The sequence below is a fragment of the Chrysochloris asiatica genome, unplaced genomic scaffold (assembly GCF_000296735.1).
Source record: "Chrysochloris asiatica unplaced genomic scaffold, ChrAsi1.0 scaffold00047, whole genome shotgun sequence".
NCBI classification, from domain to species: domain Eukaryota; kingdom Metazoa; phylum Chordata; class Mammalia; order Afrosoricida; family Chrysochloridae; genus Chrysochloris; species Chrysochloris asiatica.
In genome coordinates this window covers 17,290,941-17,310,221 of record NW_006408565.1, presented here as the reverse complement: position 1 = coordinate 17,310,221, position 19,281 = coordinate 17,290,941, and the positions used below count along the sequence as shown (strand labels likewise).

The 19,281-nt window shown below is 50.1% G+C and overlaps 1 protein-coding gene and 1 pseudogene across 1 annotated transcript in view; both read right to left on the bottom strand.

Annotated features, from left to right (window-relative positions):
- The window catches only part of HSPG2 (heparan sulfate proteoglycan 2), a 106,159-nt gene that overhangs the window by 73,081 nt on the left and 13,797 nt on the right, over window positions 1-19,281 (bottom strand). Inside the window, exons 4-15 of the mRNA XM_006862403.1 lie at window positions 15,669-15,804; window positions 14,476-14,520; window positions 7,179-7,288; window positions 7,034-7,092; window positions 6,595-6,755; window positions 4,561-4,689; window positions 4,034-4,282; window positions 3,827-3,946; window positions 1,708-1,839; window positions 1,423-1,567; window positions 1,178-1,329; window positions 939-1,085 (exon numbers count right to left, since the gene is read on the bottom strand). Coding sequence (XP_006862465.1) covers window positions 939-1,085; window positions 1,178-1,329; window positions 1,423-1,567; window positions 1,708-1,839; window positions 3,827-3,946; window positions 4,034-4,282; window positions 4,561-4,689; window positions 6,595-6,755; window positions 7,034-7,092; window positions 7,179-7,288; window positions 14,476-14,520; window positions 15,669-15,804 — 1,585 coding nt within the window. The remainder of the gene's footprint in view (window positions 1-938; window positions 1,086-1,177; window positions 1,330-1,422; window positions 1,568-1,707; window positions 1,840-3,826; window positions 3,947-4,033; window positions 4,283-4,560; window positions 4,690-6,594; window positions 6,756-7,033; window positions 7,093-7,178; window positions 7,289-14,475; window positions 14,521-15,668; window positions 15,805-19,281) is intronic.
- Window positions 8,706-9,907, bottom strand: LOC102817111 (annotated as a pseudogene).

Here is a 19,281-nt window from a genome sequence, read left to right as displayed (position 1 = left end):
TGCTCCACAGGGGTTTCTTTTCTCAGTGCAAGAATGAATATTTATTTAAAGCGAGAAATGTATCCTACTAAATTGCACATTTTACAAGCGTGATAAACACCATAAACTTCAAAAAGTTTGTAAGAAAACATAATATCCCAACTAGCTGATGCACACACCTCTATAAAATAGTATTTGTGAAAAGTTCATTGTGGTTTGGGTAAAAATGTACAGAGTGAACTAGTTTCCCATTTAACAACTGATACATTTTGTTTCATGACATTAGTTGCAACCCCCTCCATTTAACAGCACTCTTCCCATTTCCTCCCAGGGTTCCCGCCACAGGATTTTCTTGGCTGTAATTGTTAGGGAAGCAGATCAGCAGTCCTTTCTTTCAGGGTACCACCAGGCACATTCAAACCACCTACTTTCAATTAGCAGCAAACTGAACCACCCAGGCTCCTATAAAACCTGTTGTTGTTAAGTGTCATCGAGTCGCTTCCGACTCATAGCGACCCTTTATAGGGTTTCCTAGGAGTGGCTAGTGAGCTCGAACTGCCAACCTTGCTGTTCCAATGGACCCACCACCACCTAGGAGGTAGTTATTAGTGTATCTGCACTTTATAAATGAGAGAAACGGAGACACAGGACAGTAAGGAACTTGAGCACACAGGCAGTAAAAGTCACAGTCTGGAATGGGACCCAGCTGCCGAGTCTGTGAATTTCATAACCTCAAATATGCAAACAGCAAGTCTGTATTTGTTTTTCCCCTAAAAGTGCTTGTTTTCCTTGCACTGCTTTTCTTACTGAGCCCAGAAACTCTGTCTCTCCACTAACCTGGCCCCCACATGCCCATTGCATGTTGTTCTCCCTTATCTGCTATCTAAGCCCTCTGGGATCTGGTGTCTGGCTCCCATTCACCCAGCACCAGTCCCCCTGTGTCCCCTCCACTCACGTACCCTTGAAGTCATCAGGTTGGTCAAAGCGTAATCGGATGTGGTCCCGGAAGCGGTGGCTGCCCTGGCACACATTGGTGATGCCAAAGCAGAAGCAGGGCAGGCAGGAAGCGTTGTCCTCCAGATAGAAGTGGCCGTCAGGGCAGGGGCCTGTTGGGAGGCACAGGTATGGGAGTGGGCTTAGCTAGCAGGAGGCCCTGCCCCACCCCCAAACCGGCACCCACCTGATCCCTGGCCCGCACCTCGCTGTGGGATGAGCTCCAGGACCCCGTCAGGAATGCCCAGCACCATGCCACGGGCATTAATAGCTTCACAGGTATAGGCACCCTGGTCTGCCTCCTTCACATCACGGATGGTCAGTGTGCCACGGCCACCCTCGCTGGTCATTGTTACCCTAGGTGGGCACCAAGACAGAGGAGGAGGTCAGGGCTGGGCCACCGGCCATGCCTCTTCTCACCCCCGCCACTGCTTGGGCCCAGAGCTGCACCTGGGATGCGAGGGGATGTGACCCCAGTTAAGCCTCCAGTTGATGAGGGGGGTGGGCACACCGATAGCCACGCAGGTGAAGGTCACCGTCTGGCCGCGGAAAGCCTGGATCGACTCCTGGGGAGGGGTCACCACCTGGGGGGGCACTGGGGAGGCCAGAGCAGGAGTGAGGGGTGAGGAGCAGGGGATGACCTAGAGAAGCCAGGCTGGAGAAGGGGAGTGCCCGAGGTTGTGGAGGGGAATCCAGCACCCAGATCTTGTCCCCACCCCCCAGCTCCCTGCTCACTGCAGCCAAACTCATCGCTGCGGTCGGGACAGTCGCTCTCTTCATCACAGTGGAAGCTGGCTGGGATGCACATGTCCGTGGACACACACCGGAACTGCGTGGGCCCACACACGTCTTCGGGGCGCTTGGCAGCTGAGGGGCAGAGCCAGGGGTGTGGGTACTGGGGCACTTCCTAGCTGCCCCCCAGTAGCCCACCTTGTCCCCAGATGTCCCCAGGGCTTCTCACTCATCTTACCCACATGAAACACAGCTGCCCTCACTGGTCTAGCCACTGCGGCTACACACCATCCATCACATCACACCCAGCATGACACAGTCACAAGTGTGTCTCCACAATACCTGTCACCTCATGTCACAGTGCCCCTCGGCCCCTCAGAGTCACAGAAGCGCAGCCTCGCACATACAGACAAGCCTTGTCATTCTGCCACAACCACAGTGACCAGGATCTCTGGACACTGGGTAACATCCAATGAGGTCCTCCCTAATGGAAAGGCATTGCAAGGGGCCAGCAAACCCCAGTCCCCCATAGGACTCAATGCTCTGGACCATAAGACCCTGTCACCCAGGCCCCACTAAGCAGCCCAGAGATGGCACCTGACCCTAGGGCAGCCAGCCATCTATCAACTGGCAGGGGTCAGAGCAAGCCTGGCACCAGGCTGGGCCCAACGGGTAATCTACAAACTGGCAACCCCAAGCTTTCCTCAGGAAAACTGGGCTTGAGATACACTGATGGGGACAGAGAGGACAGAGTGTGACAGTGTGGCAGCCACACATCCACAGAGAGGGAACTGGATGAGTGGAGACCAGGACCGTTGGCGATACCACTTCAGAGACTTCTATTCTGGGCCCCTGAAGATGTCCGACACCACGCAGCTTTCAACTTCTGTCTGTTCTGTGTCTTTTCAATCAGGGCTGGGCCTTCCTTTTACATTTCCCTAGCAGAAAAGCCTCTGAATCAGGCTTTTAGATAAAAGTTCTCAATGACTTTCTCTCTCAAGGGACCCTTGCTTTCAGGTAACCAGCAACCCTAGAGCCACAGGATGGATGGTCATCAGGAAGCTGCCAGTCTGTGGCATGCTGCTGCCTCTCCCAGGTTCAACCAGTAGAAGCTGGGGCTGCTGACCGGGGAATGTCAACATGCACTCAAGAGATTTGGCCCACGCTCCAAGAGAAATGGGATAGAGTTTATAACTGATCCTGAACTAACGAACCCCAGGCTTCACCGTGCAAGACCAGATACACAAAATGCTCCCCAACATGGTCTCTGATTCTCCAGCCTCAGGCCTCTTTACCGCTGCTTACTCATCCAACTATCTGCCATAACATTTACTGATGGGTGGATGAGCAATCGACAGACAGATGAATGATTGTATGAATGGACCGATAGATGAGAAGGAGAAAGGGTGTTAGACAAATAAACAGATAGCTACACATGGATAAAAAGCTGGGCAGATAAGACAGTGGGTGGAGGGGTGCTTGGGTGGGTGAATAGATGGATGAATGGATGGAAAGAAGGATGGGAGGGAGGGAATATGCTGGGTAAATGGATAATCGACAAATGAGCAATGGATGGATGGATGAATGAAAAGTTGGCAAATGGATGGATGTATGCTTAGGAAATGGGTTGATGACCAGAAAGATGGAAGAAGGTAGACTATTGGACAGACTGAAGGATAGATGGACAAAGGATGGATGATTGGGTGGATGGCCTAGATAAATGTGAGGGAGGAAGGATGTTGGACAGATGAATAAATGACGGTAGAGGCAGAGCTGGGCATTAGATGAACAAATAACACACAGCCAACACTTTGGCTCTCACATGCATCAAGGAACCAATGACCAAGGTCCCAAGCATATCAACATATCTAGGTCATTTATCTAACCAACACACATGCATTGATATCAAAAAGAACAGTAATGGTTACAAAAGTGAAGGAAATAAATCAGGAGGCATTAGCTACAGGCAGTCCAGCACATTGCTTGCTACAAGGGCCAACTCAGAAGCGAGAGCCCTCACTGCACAGGTCAGAGTGGGTAAGCTACACCTGAAAGTCTGTCCATAAGACCTTCACCACTCATTCAGGGAGTACAAATAAATCCTGGTCCCTCGGACACTCACGGCAGTTGACCTCATCGGTGCGGTCCTCGCAGTCAAAATCACCATCACAGCGCCACAGCTTGAAGGCACAGTGCCCATTTGCACAGGGGAACTCATTGGGCTCACAGGGTGGTGTGGGGCCTGGGTGGACCACACAGGGCTCAGTCAGCACCCTCTTTACTACCTTCCTCCATCTCCAGGACCCCACCTCCGCCACTCGGATTTTACCGCAGTCCAGCTCATCGCTTCCGTCCTTGCAGTCCTCCTGCCCATCACAGAGGTAGTCTTTGTGGATGCAATGCCCATCATGGCACGTGGCCTCGTGGGAAGCACAGGGCACAGGTCTGCCTTTATCAGGTAACAGAGGCAAGGCAGCATGGGTGTCTGGTGGCTGCTGTATGGTAGTTGCCTCTGGCTGGGGTGGTAGAGGTGGTGTCTCCACCAAAGTGGTTGGCACAGAAGTCGGAACTGCATCCTCTGTGGACAGAGTCTGCTGTGAGCGGACAGGAGCGGGTGGCTCTTTGCTCCTTTCCCTCCACAGCCTCCCTGGACCCACAAAGGCCATTCCCTACCTCATCTGGTGCTCCCAACCCTGACCTGATGATCATCTTTCTCATGCCCTTCTGCCTATCTCCCCCAAGACCCTCAGCCTGCACCAGACCCTTAAAGCCCCCAGAATGACTCTCAGACCCAGCTGTACCCTTGGCCCTCCCCTGGAGCTTGCAGGTCACTTGTGACCCCAGACAACCCCTCACCACAATTGAGCTCATCAGACATGTCCCTGCAGTCAGGCCGCCGGTCACAGCGATATTCCAGAGCTATACACTCGTTGTGGGTGTGGCACGCAAACTCAGCATCAGTGCAGGCCCTGGAGGACTGGGGCACTGTGGGGGTTGGGGAGAGTCAGAGGTGGCAGGTAGGATTTTAGGGAAGGGCTGAGGGAGGGCAGGGGCACACATGGCTGGAGCGGGCAGTAGCTGCCAGGCTTCTGCTTTCTGACAGACACAGTGGAAGCAAAGAGTACAGGCGGACACATCCACAGCACATGAGACGTGGCAGTGACCTCACCCATCTCTTAGACACCACACAGTCAACATGCCACATGCATGCAACCACTACAGCACACTCATGCAGGACATAGCCTGGCCCAGCAAGGATGAAGAGTGGGAGGGAAGGGGCGGCCTGTGGGCTATGCCCAGCCATCTTGCCCTCATCCTTCCTTCCCCTCCAGTCGTTAGCTTCTCTAGTCCCCAGCTGGGTCTGGGCCAGGCTCACACTCTCACCTGGTGTCACTGAAGCCGCCATGGCGGCCTGCGGGGGCGGGGGTGTCTGTGCTGGAAAGGAAGGTGTGGTCAGCAGCCGCCCACCTGGGATCTGAGAGGTGGGCTACAGGTCTGTGTCAGACTCAACCTTCTTGGGAGATCTCTCTTGCTCAAGAGGACTCATTAAAAAAGGGGGGAGGGGGGGACTAGACCCTCGGCAACCTTTAGATCTGGACCTGGGTCTAGATCTTTGGTTACATTAATTGAGGTTGAGTGTGCAGAACAAGGGAGGTGATGCTTTCACAATTTTTTACTGATGGGGTAAAAACACCATGGTAGGGACGGAATTTGTTCAGTATGGGTTCCACTGAGTCACAGACAGTGTGACATGTTGGAGCCTGCCCAGAGAGGAGGGACTGGGATGGGGACAGGGCTGAGAGCTACAGTCTGTGAAGAACAGTTATGGAAGTAGGTCCTCTAAGGATAGAAAAGAAAAGACTCAGGGTGTGAAAAACAAGGGACAGACATGCAGGAAAAAGAAACCTGGCTGGCAGAGAATACAAAGGCCAAGCCTCTGCTCCTAACAGCTATGTCAACTGGAACTAGCGTCTTATTCTCTCTGAGCCTCAGTTTTCCATCTTTAAAATGGGGCTGAGCAGCCCTGTTCTCCTCACAGGTCTGGCAAAGTTGGCATAGACCCAGCGCTTTTCCAACACCTGCCTATGTGAATTTGGACCAGCCCTATTCCCTTTTTAAGTCTCAGTCCCCTTAGCTGTAAAACAGGAGAAGTAATGTCTACTCCAATGATTACAGGTGGTACAGCGGTTGTTTGGCTGCTAACTGAATCTCCCCATTGGCGCCGCAGGAGAAAGACCTGGTGGTCACTCCTATAAACATTCCAGCCTGGAGAACTCTATGGGGCAGTTCTACCCTGTTACATAGGATCACTACAGATCACAAATCAACAGTTACCAACAGCTACTCTATAGGAATTATTGAGAAGACTAAACGGAAGCTGAATATAAGGGTCTTAGCAAAGGACCTATGACAAAGTCAGAGCTCAATAAACAATAGTTTGTTATCACATTTAAATGTGTTTGGGCCCCCAAGTGCTAAATGAAGAACAGAATGGTGTGTCTGTTGGCATTGTATTGTTATTGTTGTTAAATGCCATGGAGTCGGTTCCAACTCATAGCAACAGGATTTCCAAGGAGTGGCTGGTGAGTTTGAACCACTGACTTTGTGGTTCCAACTGACTTTGTGGTCTAGCATATTATCCTGATGTGCCACACAAGAACATATATATTGAGCAGAAAGTGGGTCTAATGGATACTTATCAGAGAAACAGACTGTGCTCCACCTAAGCCAAGGTCACAAAAACAATGATGGGGGCAGACTGGAGATAGTGAGCTCCCTTCTCCCAGATGGTATGCAAACCAATGCTAGATGAACTCATGGTGGGGACACAGAGAAGGGGCCCACATGAATTGAGAACTGTAGGAGATGAGCCCGGATGGCCTTCCTTACCTGTGCCCAGGCGTCGGAACTGGAAGCCCTGGGGAGAGGTGGTATAGGAAGCAATGGAGCCGCTGGAGATGACCGAATGCAGCACATCCTGAATCTGAGTCCCATCAGCATTCCCTTCTGAGCCCACATCCAGTTCCACGAAGACCCAGCCATCCAGCTCCCTAGGAATAGCAACAGGGCAGGGAGAGGATGAGGGAGATGCTTGCTGTCTCAGCACCCAGCGGCCTCCTGTCCTGGGCTCAGCCCTGAGCTCCTGAAACTCACTATCCCTGGATGGCCTACACCGCAAACAGGGCAATTTAAGCTCCCAATTCTCCCCCACTGATTCCTGAATTTCCACCAGTAGAGACTCATCCCAGTAAGCCTCTCCCTCTCCCAGTGTGACCCCAGCCCTCTGTGAAGGCTGCCCCCTTCACCAGCTCCCAGGGATCATTCTCACTTGATGAACACCACACTGACCACCTGCTCTCCGGGGATCTTCGAGTACTCCGACTCTAGCTGGTGAGGGACACAGCACAGTACAGCACCATCAGTCTCCAGATCCCACCATACCCAGGGAGCCCCCCAGGCCCACTCCACCTCACCGTGTCTACCACAGCCTCGGACACCTCTCGGAACTCCTTGGAGCTCGCATCTTCCAGTCGGGGACTGTAGTCAATGGAGTGAGTGAAATTGACCAGGGCCCGGAAATAAACTGTGAAAAGAAAGTGTCACCATGAGGGGCCCAGCCTGGCAGGTTGATCAGTGGGAGGTAGGGGTTGGGGGGATGGTCTCTGGAGGTCTCTGCGTGTCCACAGTCAGACAGCACACTGTGCCTGTAGTCCTGGAAGGCCTGGCTTTGAGTGAGGGGCTTCCACCGACAAGGAAAATGTCCTGATCCTGAAACCAAGGGATGGTGCAGAGGGGGACCTCAGTGGCCCAGAGACAAAGCTGGGCAGGTAGGAGTGGTTTCTGGAGGAGGCTGCCCTGGCATGGGGTAACTTGTGTGTGCCTGGGACATACTTCCTAGTCAACTCATCCTTTGGGTTCAACTCTGTCTCACCTCCTCTAATAAGACTGCCTGAACTGCCCTCCTCCTCCAGTCCAGCCCTCTGTGTACCTTCCATCACATCGACTCTGCCTGGTTACACAAGGGCTATGGAGCATCCTGTAAAAGTCAGGGGTTCTGAAGTGGGCCATGTCTCACTTTACATCCTTGAGCCTATTTTCCCCTCAGTGAAATGGAGATATTAACTGCGTATACCACACTGGGTGGCTGTGAGCCAGCTTCCTGTGCACTTAGATGCCATACAAAGAGCTACAGAATCAGAAGCTGTTGTCATTTGTGTGGGGGCAGAGAGGTCAGTCTTTACCACCACGCTATAAACTTCTGAATTAAGTCATACCACACTGGTGTAAACACACACATACAGCAGTTGTTTCTTCCTGCTGTTGTTAAGTGCCATCAAGTCAATTCTGATTCGTAGCAACCCTGTATAGGGTTTCCAAGGCTGCAAATGTTTGTGGAGCAGAAAGTCTCATCACTCTCCCATGGAGCAGCTGGTGGGTTTGAGCCATTGACCTTGTGGTTTGCAGTGGTATACAAACTATTTTAAAATAATTTGGAAAAAACTCCATGATCTTTTTTTGAAATTATAAATACAGTATCCTTTACTTAGTCTGTACCAAGATTGAGAAAATCCAATAGAAAGTGTATCATATTTTGTATTTTATATTTTTTGATATTCTGTCAAAATATGTTCATTTAACATTCAATTAAAATAAACTTCTAAATCAGCTATTTTAAACCAATTTCTGGTATATGATTAGAATAAGCTTTTTTCATTAGAAAAGGAATACACAGAGTAAAGACATTGTAAATACATTCAAAATTCTAGGTTTTGGTCTTTACTTTCTTAGGCCGTTCAGTTGCTTTTTTTTTGGTAAACAGTGTTGGTTTGGGTGTAAGTGTATTTCTTCATGTTCTCTAGGCACATCCAAAGGCTGCTGTCACAGTTTTTATTGAAACTCTTTTCATAAGAAGTAAGCTTTCTTACTTACATAAGAAGTAAGCTTTCTTACTTACATGATTTGTAAGTGTATTTGGGTGTAAGTGTATTTCTTCATGTTCTCTAGGCACATCCAAAGGCTGCTGTCACAGTTTTTATTGAAACTCTTTTCGTAAGAAGTAAGCTGCCCTCATGATGCTTACTGTGCACACTAATGAAAATGTTTCGTTGCTGCCAACTCTTCAGGATGATATCAAAGCGATTCCAAATCTAATGCCATTTGAGTCTTCATCTGTAGTCAAACTGACTTTTCCTTAATTGCTGACACCTTCCTCGAGTTGTACAATACACAACTTCAGCGAGTCAATCTTTGAATCCATGACACACTGATTCAATATGTATGGTTACTGTGTTTGGTTTAACAGTAAATTGGCCCTGCCGAGCTCTTGTGAAAACCTTGTTCCTTGGTCCATTTGATGTTCCAGGTCTTTTTGAATGAGCAAGTTTTGTGTTTCTAATGAAGCACTCTTCTTGCCAAGTGGACACTTGGCTTGAGTCATCTTTTGGCTGGTATGGGTACATTCGCACCGTACCCATAGGAGAGTCTCATCTTCATTTTCCATTTCTGCAGTCTGCATCATTCTCTCATCAAGCACTTTTTCCAGCTTCTCATAAATGTCTAGCCTTGCCCGATGCTCAGAATTCCATGCTTGAGGTTCAGTAATGTGTTTTTCAGAAGAGGCTTGTAGACTATAGAATTCTTTAGCTAAAACCTCCAATTGCTTCTGATATTTTTTACATTCCAATCGACGCTGTGAGATTTCTTGCAGTTTCTTGTGGTAGAAGTTGAACATGCTCACACTCAAAAGATTATTTTTTACTTTGATAGAGAAATTCTGTCATTTTATTTTCCTCACTAAGTTGTAATTCTCTGTATACGTCTAAGAGCTGACCATGTTTTTCTAAAGCATCCTTTTCAACCATTACTGCTCAATCCTTTTCAGCCAGGGACTTATCTCATGCTTCTCCGAGATTTCTGTTTTCTGGTTCATCCATTTCCCTAAAGGCACTTCAAAGATGGTCAGTCTGTTGATTCGTTTCATTCTGATTTGTTCCAGTGTATCACATAGTTTATTTTCAAATTCTGTTCTATAATGGTCCCAGGTTATTACATATTTTTCATACATCTCTTCTCTAGACTTTTTGGTTTCTTCAAATTGAGCCTGTAGTTTTTCAAGGTGGTCCCCTTTATGGGTACAATGAACACTAAGTTCCACATGTTTTGGCGATTTAGATTTTTTTTAATCTTTTTTCAGTAAAGTAACAGTTTGTTATCTCTTTTGATAATTCACTTCTTTCTTTAAAGTTCTGTGAGAGACTTCAATTATTTCATATTTTCTCTTAAACTCATTTACTTTCAGTTCAAGCACATCATGCTCACTGTGGCTCGCGGGCACAAGATGCCATTTTATTTTTTTCCTTTTTTTCCAACCAGCATACAATCCCAGGGAATTTCCCACTTTCCAGGTGGTCAGAGCCACTCAGAGGTGGTGAGCCCTGGGGAGGAGCTATATACAATAACCCCACTGGGGAAGACTCGGATCCAAACCTGCAAAGACAACCCTGCCCAGCCTTGGATTGGCTCTCTCTAGGAGAGGGGGTTAAACGAACATGTGGGATAGAGGACAAAAGGCAAAAAAAAAAATAAGGAAGGAAGGAAGGGAGGAAAGGAGGCTGGTGATCTGTCGTTCTGTGTGGACCCACTGAGCACAAGACCGTTTTTCTCCATTATCTTTTAATTCCATTTTTCCACAAGCTTTTTGAAACCTCCTTACACAAGACATAATTTTATATACATTAAATCTCATAAAAGTAGTGACTATTAAACAACATTTATATTAAAAATGGGTTAGTATGAGTTGAAAATGAGTATGTATAGATATATGTACATACAAGTATGCATTTATATCTATACATAAAATATATAAGGGAATTTTTTTAAGTTTGTGGGAAAAAAATCATTCTCTTTTAATTCCATTTTCCCATGAACTTTCTGATGTTCCCTCATATATAATAAAGTGCTTATATATAAGGAGCTAAGTGGATTTGCTATTGTCATTATATGCTTTGCAACATGCCCAAGGAATAGAACTAGTTTCATTTCTTCCAATGTGAGAGAGACATTCATTCTTTCCTTTCACAAATCTATATTGAGGAACCTGATAGCATAGTGGGTTACGAGTTAGGCTGCTAACCACAAGGTCAGTAGTTTGAATCCACCAGTCACTCCGCAGGAGAAAGATGAGGCTTTCTACCCCTGTAAAGATTTATAGCCTAGGAAACCCTACACAGAGTCCCTATGAGCCAGAACCAACTCCATCAGCATTATATGTCAGTGCTTGAGGGGCAGAGGATACAGCAGGGAACTAGAGAAATGAAAATCTTAGACCCATGGAGATCACCTTCTAGTAGGGAAGGAAGGAAATAAAACAAAGAAGCAAGGAGTCCTGGTGTGGACTGATAACCGCAATGTTGGTGGTTCAAACCCACCATCTGCTCCTTGGAAACCTTGTACAGAGTCAATATGAGTTGGAACCGACTCAATGGCACTTAATAACAACAACATATGGCATGAGGAGTCCTGGCGTACTGCTGTAGGATAAGCACTGGACTGCTAATTACAAGGTTGGAAGTTCAACCCATCAGATATGCTCTGAGGGAGAAAGATGAGGATTTCTGTTCCCATATAGATTTACACTTTGGAAACCCTATACATGGTCCCTATGAGTTGGAATCGACTTGATTCCAACTTGACACTATGGGAAAAAAACACAGAGAAAAACAAACACACATGTTGGGTAGGGCAGGCTGCCGTTTTCTACAGGGTGGCCAGGGGAGACCTCCCTGTGAAAGTGGATGTTTAAAGGAAGAGTGTGAACCACACAAACCACACAAGAGTATCTGGGAGGCAAGCATTCCAGGGAGTGGAACAGCAAGTACAAAGTCCCCAAGGCAGAGACATCAGGTGTGCCTGACCCCAGGCCTGTCCCACCAGCAGAGCAACCAGAAGAAAGCCCTGGGAGATTATAGAGCGGTACGCTGGCTACAGGAGTGGACTCCCATTACTCCAAGTGACAGGAGAGGTACTTTTTGAAGGCGTGCTGCCTGCTCTGGTCTACAGGGCTCCTGGTGCTTGGTGGGCGGGGCTCTGTAGGCTGGAGTGTAGAGGCCATGAGCAGGGCCACAGAGGTCCCTTGTGAGACAGCACAGAGACCCATTGAGAGTCCCCCCACCCTGGCCCCTGGCCTCAGCCCTATAGCCCAGCATGGGCAAAGAGGCCAGGCCTCTGCCCAGGAATGTGCCTGCTCCCAGGGAAGGGGGCTGGGCTTCACAAAGCCCCTTTCTACTAGGGCCTGGGAAGGGCTTAGACCCTCCAGCGGGGCCTCACCCCCTTTCTTCACCCAGTCTAGGAGCAGGTCAGGGTAAGCACTCTCCCATCTCCACCCTGCGTTATCTCCTTACAGCTGGTGCCCGAGGGTTGGTATAGAAGATGTGGCTCTAGGAACCAGCCCTGCTCCCCCTGCCTCTGACGGGCCAGGGTGGATACAAGGGAGTGGACACTTGGGTGTCGAGCACACTTGAGGGTCAGTGATGGAACAGCAGTTCATTGGGAAACAAGACCCCGTAGTCTGGAGGCTATACCCATCACTGCCCCGTGGGAGGAGCCCAGGGCCCCAGTTCCACTGGGTTTAGATCCCTGAGCCCAGGTCGGGGAAGAAGGAAGACAGCTGGGCTCTACAGGAGGCATCTCTGAGGGAGAGGGAGAAGAGAAAAGGAACAGAGGAGAGGGAGGCAGAGGTGGGCAGCCCCTGACTGTCCTGGACGTGGGCGCAGGTTCACTTACTGAGAGGGGTCTCCTCATCAGGCTCTGAGACCATCATGCCAGCCAAGGGAGGGGATCCCAGAGGGGGCCCAGAGCCTGCAGTGGGCACAGCAGAGAGGGACACAGGAAAGCAAGGGAGATGAGAGAATCAGACAGAGACATGGAGAGGGACAGAGATAGAATCAGAGACAGAGACATGGAGAGAGATGAGACGGGGAGACAAAGAATCAGAGACAGAGACATGAGAAGAGAGAGAGGAGAAACGATAGACGGCGGGAAGGTGGAAGTGAGAAACACAGAGATAGAGGAAGATATACAAAGAGAAGGTGGGAAAGAATGAATCAGAGCCAGACACATGAGAATGATAGAAAAGGGGAAAGAAAGGAAGAGGGGAGGGAGGGATGATGGTCAGAGAGTAGACAGAAATGGAGAATCAGAAACAGAAAGACAGAGGTACACAGAGAAAGACAAAGACAGCCAGAGGCCAGGGTGGAAGAGAGATGGCGTGCAGACAGGTGTGCAGCGGAACAAAGGTGAGAAAGAGAGAGACTGATCAGGAAGTGGAGAAAACTGGGTGAAAGGAGGTGGGAGGGATCCCAAGGAGAGACAGGCAGAGGTGGGGGCTCTCAGGGAGGGTACTGGCACACAGGTGGGGCTGGGGCTGTGGCAGAACCAGGGACCACAGCCTTGGGGTGGGGCGAGCCACAGTCCTGGGTGCCGGAAGAGAGACGGGAGGGAGAGAGGAAGGGTTCTCTCAGAGGGCAGACTCTGGGGTCTGGGTGGCCTTACTTGGAGGACACTACCCTTGGACCAGGTCAAAGCAGACACTCTAGGGCACAAAAAATCCAGGAGACATACCTGCTGCCTCTGGCTGAGACTCACCTCAGCTCTCTGTTCCACGGGCCCCACCTCCTCCCACAGATGAGCCCCCACTCACAAGGAAATATTTTTGGCCCTCCCCAGCTGCCGCTCCCAAACCCCCTTCTTCCAGGAGATAATGAGCAGGCATTGCTCAGTAAGAGGCGCAGGAAGTCATTCTGGGGTGAGGGGTGAATGTGCGGGGCCAACACTCTCAGGTGAGACCTGCACGTGGAGCAGCTTCAAGCAGAGTCCCAGTGCCAGGCACCGGGAACTCACACACAGAAACAGGCTGCCCAGGTAGGACGCCACCTGCTAGCAAAGGGATGCCCTGATGTATCAGTTCAAGGGGAGTGACCCTCACTCCTGGAGAGTTCAGGTCGGACTCATCAAAGTCTGTGGTTTGGGCAAAACCGGGTGCAGTGAAGCTGTCCAATGGTCAGCCTGAGCCAAGCTCTCCCTCCATCCCTGACCATGATTGCACAGTGCCCCAGGTGCTGGCACCCAGCGAGAGCAACAGAACCCCTGTGGAGCTGCTGGGACTCGCCACAGTTCCTTCTCTACCCTGCATCCCAGTGGCGGCTGTGCAGCTCAAGTGCCAGCAGAGAGGCAGCTGGTGGAGGCCTGACTCCTTTCCTACCACAAAGCCCAGCCTTCGTCCTATAACCCAGGAGTCTGGGCCTCCCACAGATGACCCACCATCAGCTAGGAGTCCTTCTGAAGTCCAGGTGAGACTGATCCCACCCCTGTCAGAACCCCTAATCCCTCCATTCTTACCACCCCTACCCTGCAGCCACTCCAAGGAGGGCTCTGGGGAAGAACTTCACAGCTGTGCTGCCCTGGGAGATGCAGCTCTGAATGCTGGTCAGCTGGGTTTTGTCCCTATCAGAACAAAACATTTCCTGGTCCCTGCCCTGAGCCTGTGGCAAAGGCAAGTACAGAAGCCCGTCCATCTCCAAGCCCGCAGAGACCTGCCAATGGTCCACACTGCTGTCCCTCAGTGGTCAGAGAACACCTTGTATAGCTCATTTCCAGGAGGCCCCAGGAGCCCTTAAGCCCTCAGCCCAGGCAAGGATGTCTCTGTGGCTGGGAAGACCTGCTGGGACTTTCTGGGGTGAGGGGGAAGATTGTGGGATACCTTCAGCAACTTACCCATCTGGAAGTCCCCGCTACCCACGTCCCCGCTGCCCATGTCATCTGCAAGCAAAAGAGAGGAGTTTTAGTCTACAAGAGTATTAATTGAGCACCTACTAAGTATTAGACACCTGACACATAGTGGGGAAGGATAATGAAAACGGACCTCTTCCCCTGTGACTACCTAGGGAGGGCTGACCTGTACAAGTCAGCTTGGGAGCCTCCATCAGATACGATCCAAACTCTAGGGACTTAATCATCTGTCTGTATGGCCACAGTGGAAGGAGTCATGTCACAGCTCAAAGCGAGGACAAAGAAAAGGCAACAAAACCTGTTGCCATGAAGTCAGTTCTAACTCATGAGAGCCTGATGACAGAGTCCAACTGTCCCATAAAGTCTTCTAGGCAGGACTATCCAGCGCTGTGGGTTAATGCGCTGGACTGCAAGGTCAGTTTGAACCACACGGTCAACGGGTCAAGCTCACCAGCTGTTCCTCAGAAACCCTACACAGGGAACGTATGGATCGGAACCAACTCAACGGCACTTAACAACAACAACAATCTTTACAGAAGTAGACAGTCACATGAAGTGGCTGATGGGTTCAAACTCCAACTTTTCAGTTAGCAGTCAAGCACTTAAGCATGGAGCCACCAGGGCTCCTTACAGAAGTTGAGTAGACCAACCACCAAAAACCCAGCTGCTGTTTAATCAACTGAGTCATTCTGACCCCATGGGTGACAGGGCAGAACTACTCCAGAGTTTTCTTGGCGGTTATTTTTATAGAAGCAAAGAGCCAGGTCTTTCTTACACAGCACCACTGGGTGGGTTGGAACTGTCAATCGTTAGTCCAATGCAAACTGTTTGCACCACACAGGGCCCTTCGGACAGAGTAGAGGGGCAGGGGCATCATCCTGTACAGTGGACACACACACTGCCAACGACCCTCCCAGGCCAGTCCAAGAGTCCTAGGCACTAGAGGAGACTGCAGTGGCAGAGAGGTGCAGTAACCGGCCCAGGGTCACACAGATTGTAAGGAGAGCATGCTGGGATCACTGGGACCTGGGTTCAGGACATGCACAGTTCTCAGCCTCTCCCAAGGTGCCACCTGGAGCAAGCTTTAATGTGTCCTTCTGAGTACCCACCTGCACTCTGGGAACGAACACAGCCCTGCTCCCTTAGCCCTCTATTCTATTAGCCCCTGGACACCTCACCTCCGGAGGCGCTATCAGCCAGCAAGTCCTCGTCATCAGAAAGGTCAGAATAGTTCCAGCCAGCCCGGCCCGCTGTGGCAGTCTCTGCATCTTCAGGCAGAGACAAGCCATCATAGGCCCTCAGTCCGTAGCCCACCTGTGAGAGACCAGGAAGCAAATTGAGTCATGCCCTCCAACTTCTGTGAAGCCCTACGACTCTCCCCTCCCTTCATAGGTAACACAGAGTCATACCAGTGCCAAAGTCACACTTAGTTTGCCTAAGAGCCCAGCTAGGACCAAACCATGGTCCATGACTCATTTTCCCTAAATCCCCTTCTCCCCTCAGAGACCTCAGAGCAGAACCCAGAATTTGAATGAATCCTCAAAGAAGAAATACAATAACATTAAAAGCACTTTCAGAAGTGATGGTTCCTTTTTCTCTAGAGAAGACAAGAGGCATCCAGGTCATAGGTAGTGGACAGGGGAACACAGTTGGGTAAAGAGAGGACCTGTGTTAGCATGGTGAGCAGTGGATACCCAGTGTCAGTGTGGCTGGGGGTAAGTAGAATGGAAGGTAAGCCAGTAAAAAGTGTTGCCCCCACCAGTAGTTTCTCCCTGGTCACCTCTTTCTGCCCAGTCTGGCCTTCAAACCTCTAAATGCAGGGGACACTTTCCAGTCTGGCTGGAGAATTAGCTCAGGCACTTGTGGCCATGCCAGCAGGCTCTCCTCCAGCAACTGGACTAAGTGGGGGCCAGAGAGATGTGGGGTGAGCTCCACGTGACCTCAGGCTAATGTGGAACTCACACACAAATCCCACCTCAGACTCCTGGCCCCGCCCCGAAGACCTGAGGAGAAGGTTCCAGCTGCCACACAGAAAAGGTATGAGAATGGACATGCATCTTTCCCCCTCGGACAAGCTGAAGATGTTTCCAAAGTTTTATCAGGCAACTTAGAGGAACATAAACCCAAGGGAGTCCCAGAGCCCACAGGCATGCACGGGTTCATCTTGGTCGGTCCCATTATGGGCACTCAACCCAGTGAACTTGTATGAGGGCCTCAGGCCCTGCTCTGGCCTGGTCAGAAGGGAAGAGTCTTGAGTATGAAAACCAAACCTAGCCCTCACTGGCTGGATAGGGTGAGGACTGCAGGAGAGAAAATGCAGTCAGTCAGTACCCTCTAGGCCCCAAGTCCATGGCCCTGGCACTTCTGTTTGTTCTCATGCTGGTGTTTCCTCTGGAATGCCCTTCCTCTCTTTGGTTATCTGATCCATTCCTATTCACCCTCCAGCACTCAGACTAAACATCACCTCTTCCAACTCCTAGTAGTCAAAAAGAATGTACCACACTGAGCATAGCAACATGGGGGAACAAATCTCAGCCGCATCATGCTGAGTGAAAGACCACAAGCTATAGGACTCCATTTTTCTGGAACTCTGATGTTGTTAAGAGTCATCAAGTCAGTTCTGACTCATAGCCGCCCTGTATAGGGGTTCTGGGGAGCAGCTAGTTGGTTTGAATTGTCGACCTTGTGGTTATCCTATGGCGCACACCAGGACCTCATCTGGAACTCTAGAATGGAAGAAACCTAATCTAAAGTGAAAAAAGATCAGTGGTCGCCAGGAGTCAGGAGAAGTCAGGGGTGGGCTTGGCTGGGAAAGGGGCACAAGGGAACTTTTGGGGGTGATGGAAATATCTGCATCTTGATTGGGGTAGCGCTCCCCAGGAGTATGTATATCCTCACTGAAAGGTACATTTGAAATGAACACATTTTACTACATGCAATTTCTTAAGTGTATCCAATTTGATAAGGAAATGCTTAAGAAAATCTCCCAGGAGGCCTTGTCCTGGCTCCTTGCACTTTGCAGGTCTCTCCACCCCATGGCTAGATTCTGGGCTTACTTTAGAATTGTCTGGACCCAGACTAGGGAAGCACCTTGAAGATAGGGACTGTGAAGAATTCCATCTCCACCTTCTTAGCACCTCATGTTCAGTAAATACTTGAAGGAACAAAAATGTTACCTATTTTTAGCTACTTCCTGCTTTGAAGGTAACCACTCACTCCCATACCATCACTAGATGCATCTCCCGCTATGAGTTCCCTGAGCACACTCTAGGTGTCAATTTGCCATCTCGGTTTGCAGCGCTATCAATCCTACTCAGAAATTATTCTGCCCATATCTTCTCAGCTCTGGCCTAATGTCCCTTCCCCCTGCAATCCACCAACACATCCTTCCTTCTCCCTTCCCTCCTCTAGACAAGTGCCCATTCTGGGTGACCAATGGACTGCTGGGGTTCACATCAAGGCATGTGCTTTAGAACCTCCAAAGATTCCTGGGCCACTTCTCAGAGTCAGAGAGTCAGGCTTTCTCCAGCCCTGGCAGGAAGGACATGGTTGTGCAAGCCCAGAGGACGCTGACAACTCCTGGATAAGAACACAGGGGCTCTGCCTCCTCCCTTGGCTTGGGACATAGGGCAATGTTCCCACTGGGTTGGGGGGTGTCTTGGGCAGGCCTTGACTGACCCAGGCTAGGACTGATACAGGGGCACTGGCCCTGGACAGAGAAGGGGGTCTAGACAGAGATAGGCTTGGGCCCTCCCCACAAGGGGAAGACTCACTGTCACTACCTGGAAGCAAGGCCATGGAGGGCATGCATGGGACACCAAGATTCCTTGTGTTCCCCAGCCCCTAGTGCAGTGAATAAGGTCCAGAGCTTCTCCTAGCGAAAAAGGAACTGGGGCAGGGAAGGAGGGAAATGGGCTTGGAACTGGAAGGGAAATAGCTAAGCAAGATTCAACTTGAAAAAAAGTCAGAAATACACATCTGCAGGGAGAGGGGAAGGAGAAGCCAAGCATGTTGGGACCTGGCCAGAAGCCTCCTCGACCACCCCAGGGACCCCAGGGAGTGGAACTCTTCCATATGCCAGCCTGTTCTTGCTTGCAGCCCCCTTCTCAGGGTCCATGGCTCCAGGGTCAGGTCAGGGCCTGCTGCAGGGGGCAAGTCGGCAAGAACAGACACTCATTTGTAAAAAAGCTGAAGATCAAAAGATTTCAGCAGCTGTATTTTACATCTGGGAAGGGAGAAGGAGCCAACAGGAAAGAGGCTTCCGGAAAAAGCCAAAAGAAAGAAGGCTGAGACTTGACCATAGAAGGGAACTTGAATCCACACTTGGAAAGTCCAGGCTCTTAATAAACGTAATGGTTATTAAACACTTACTATGCACCAGACACTGTTTTCTAGGTGCTCAAACTGATTGTAAAGATGGGGAATTGGAACAGAGAGTAATCTACTTGAAAATAGCATCAGGGGTTTGAGCCCTGATGATCTGGCTCCAAAGTCTCAGCTCTTACTACTGCGATCAGGGCTGTGGAATCATCCAGAACTGTGGCTTCTGACAGTCACTCCCATGGAGTCTCTCGGCTACACTGTGCTTCAGTTTACAAAGCATTTCCTCAGCCTCAGTGTCATCTGACCCTGACAATGACCCTCTGAGGTAATCCACGCTGAGTAGTTGGGCAAGAATAATGATTCCTACTTACAAAAGAGAGATCCAAGGCCCTGGAAGAACTGACTTGCCCAAGACCTCCTGGCTCCCCATACAGAGCCCTCCAGTCCACCAGGGAGTTGCTGGGTTGG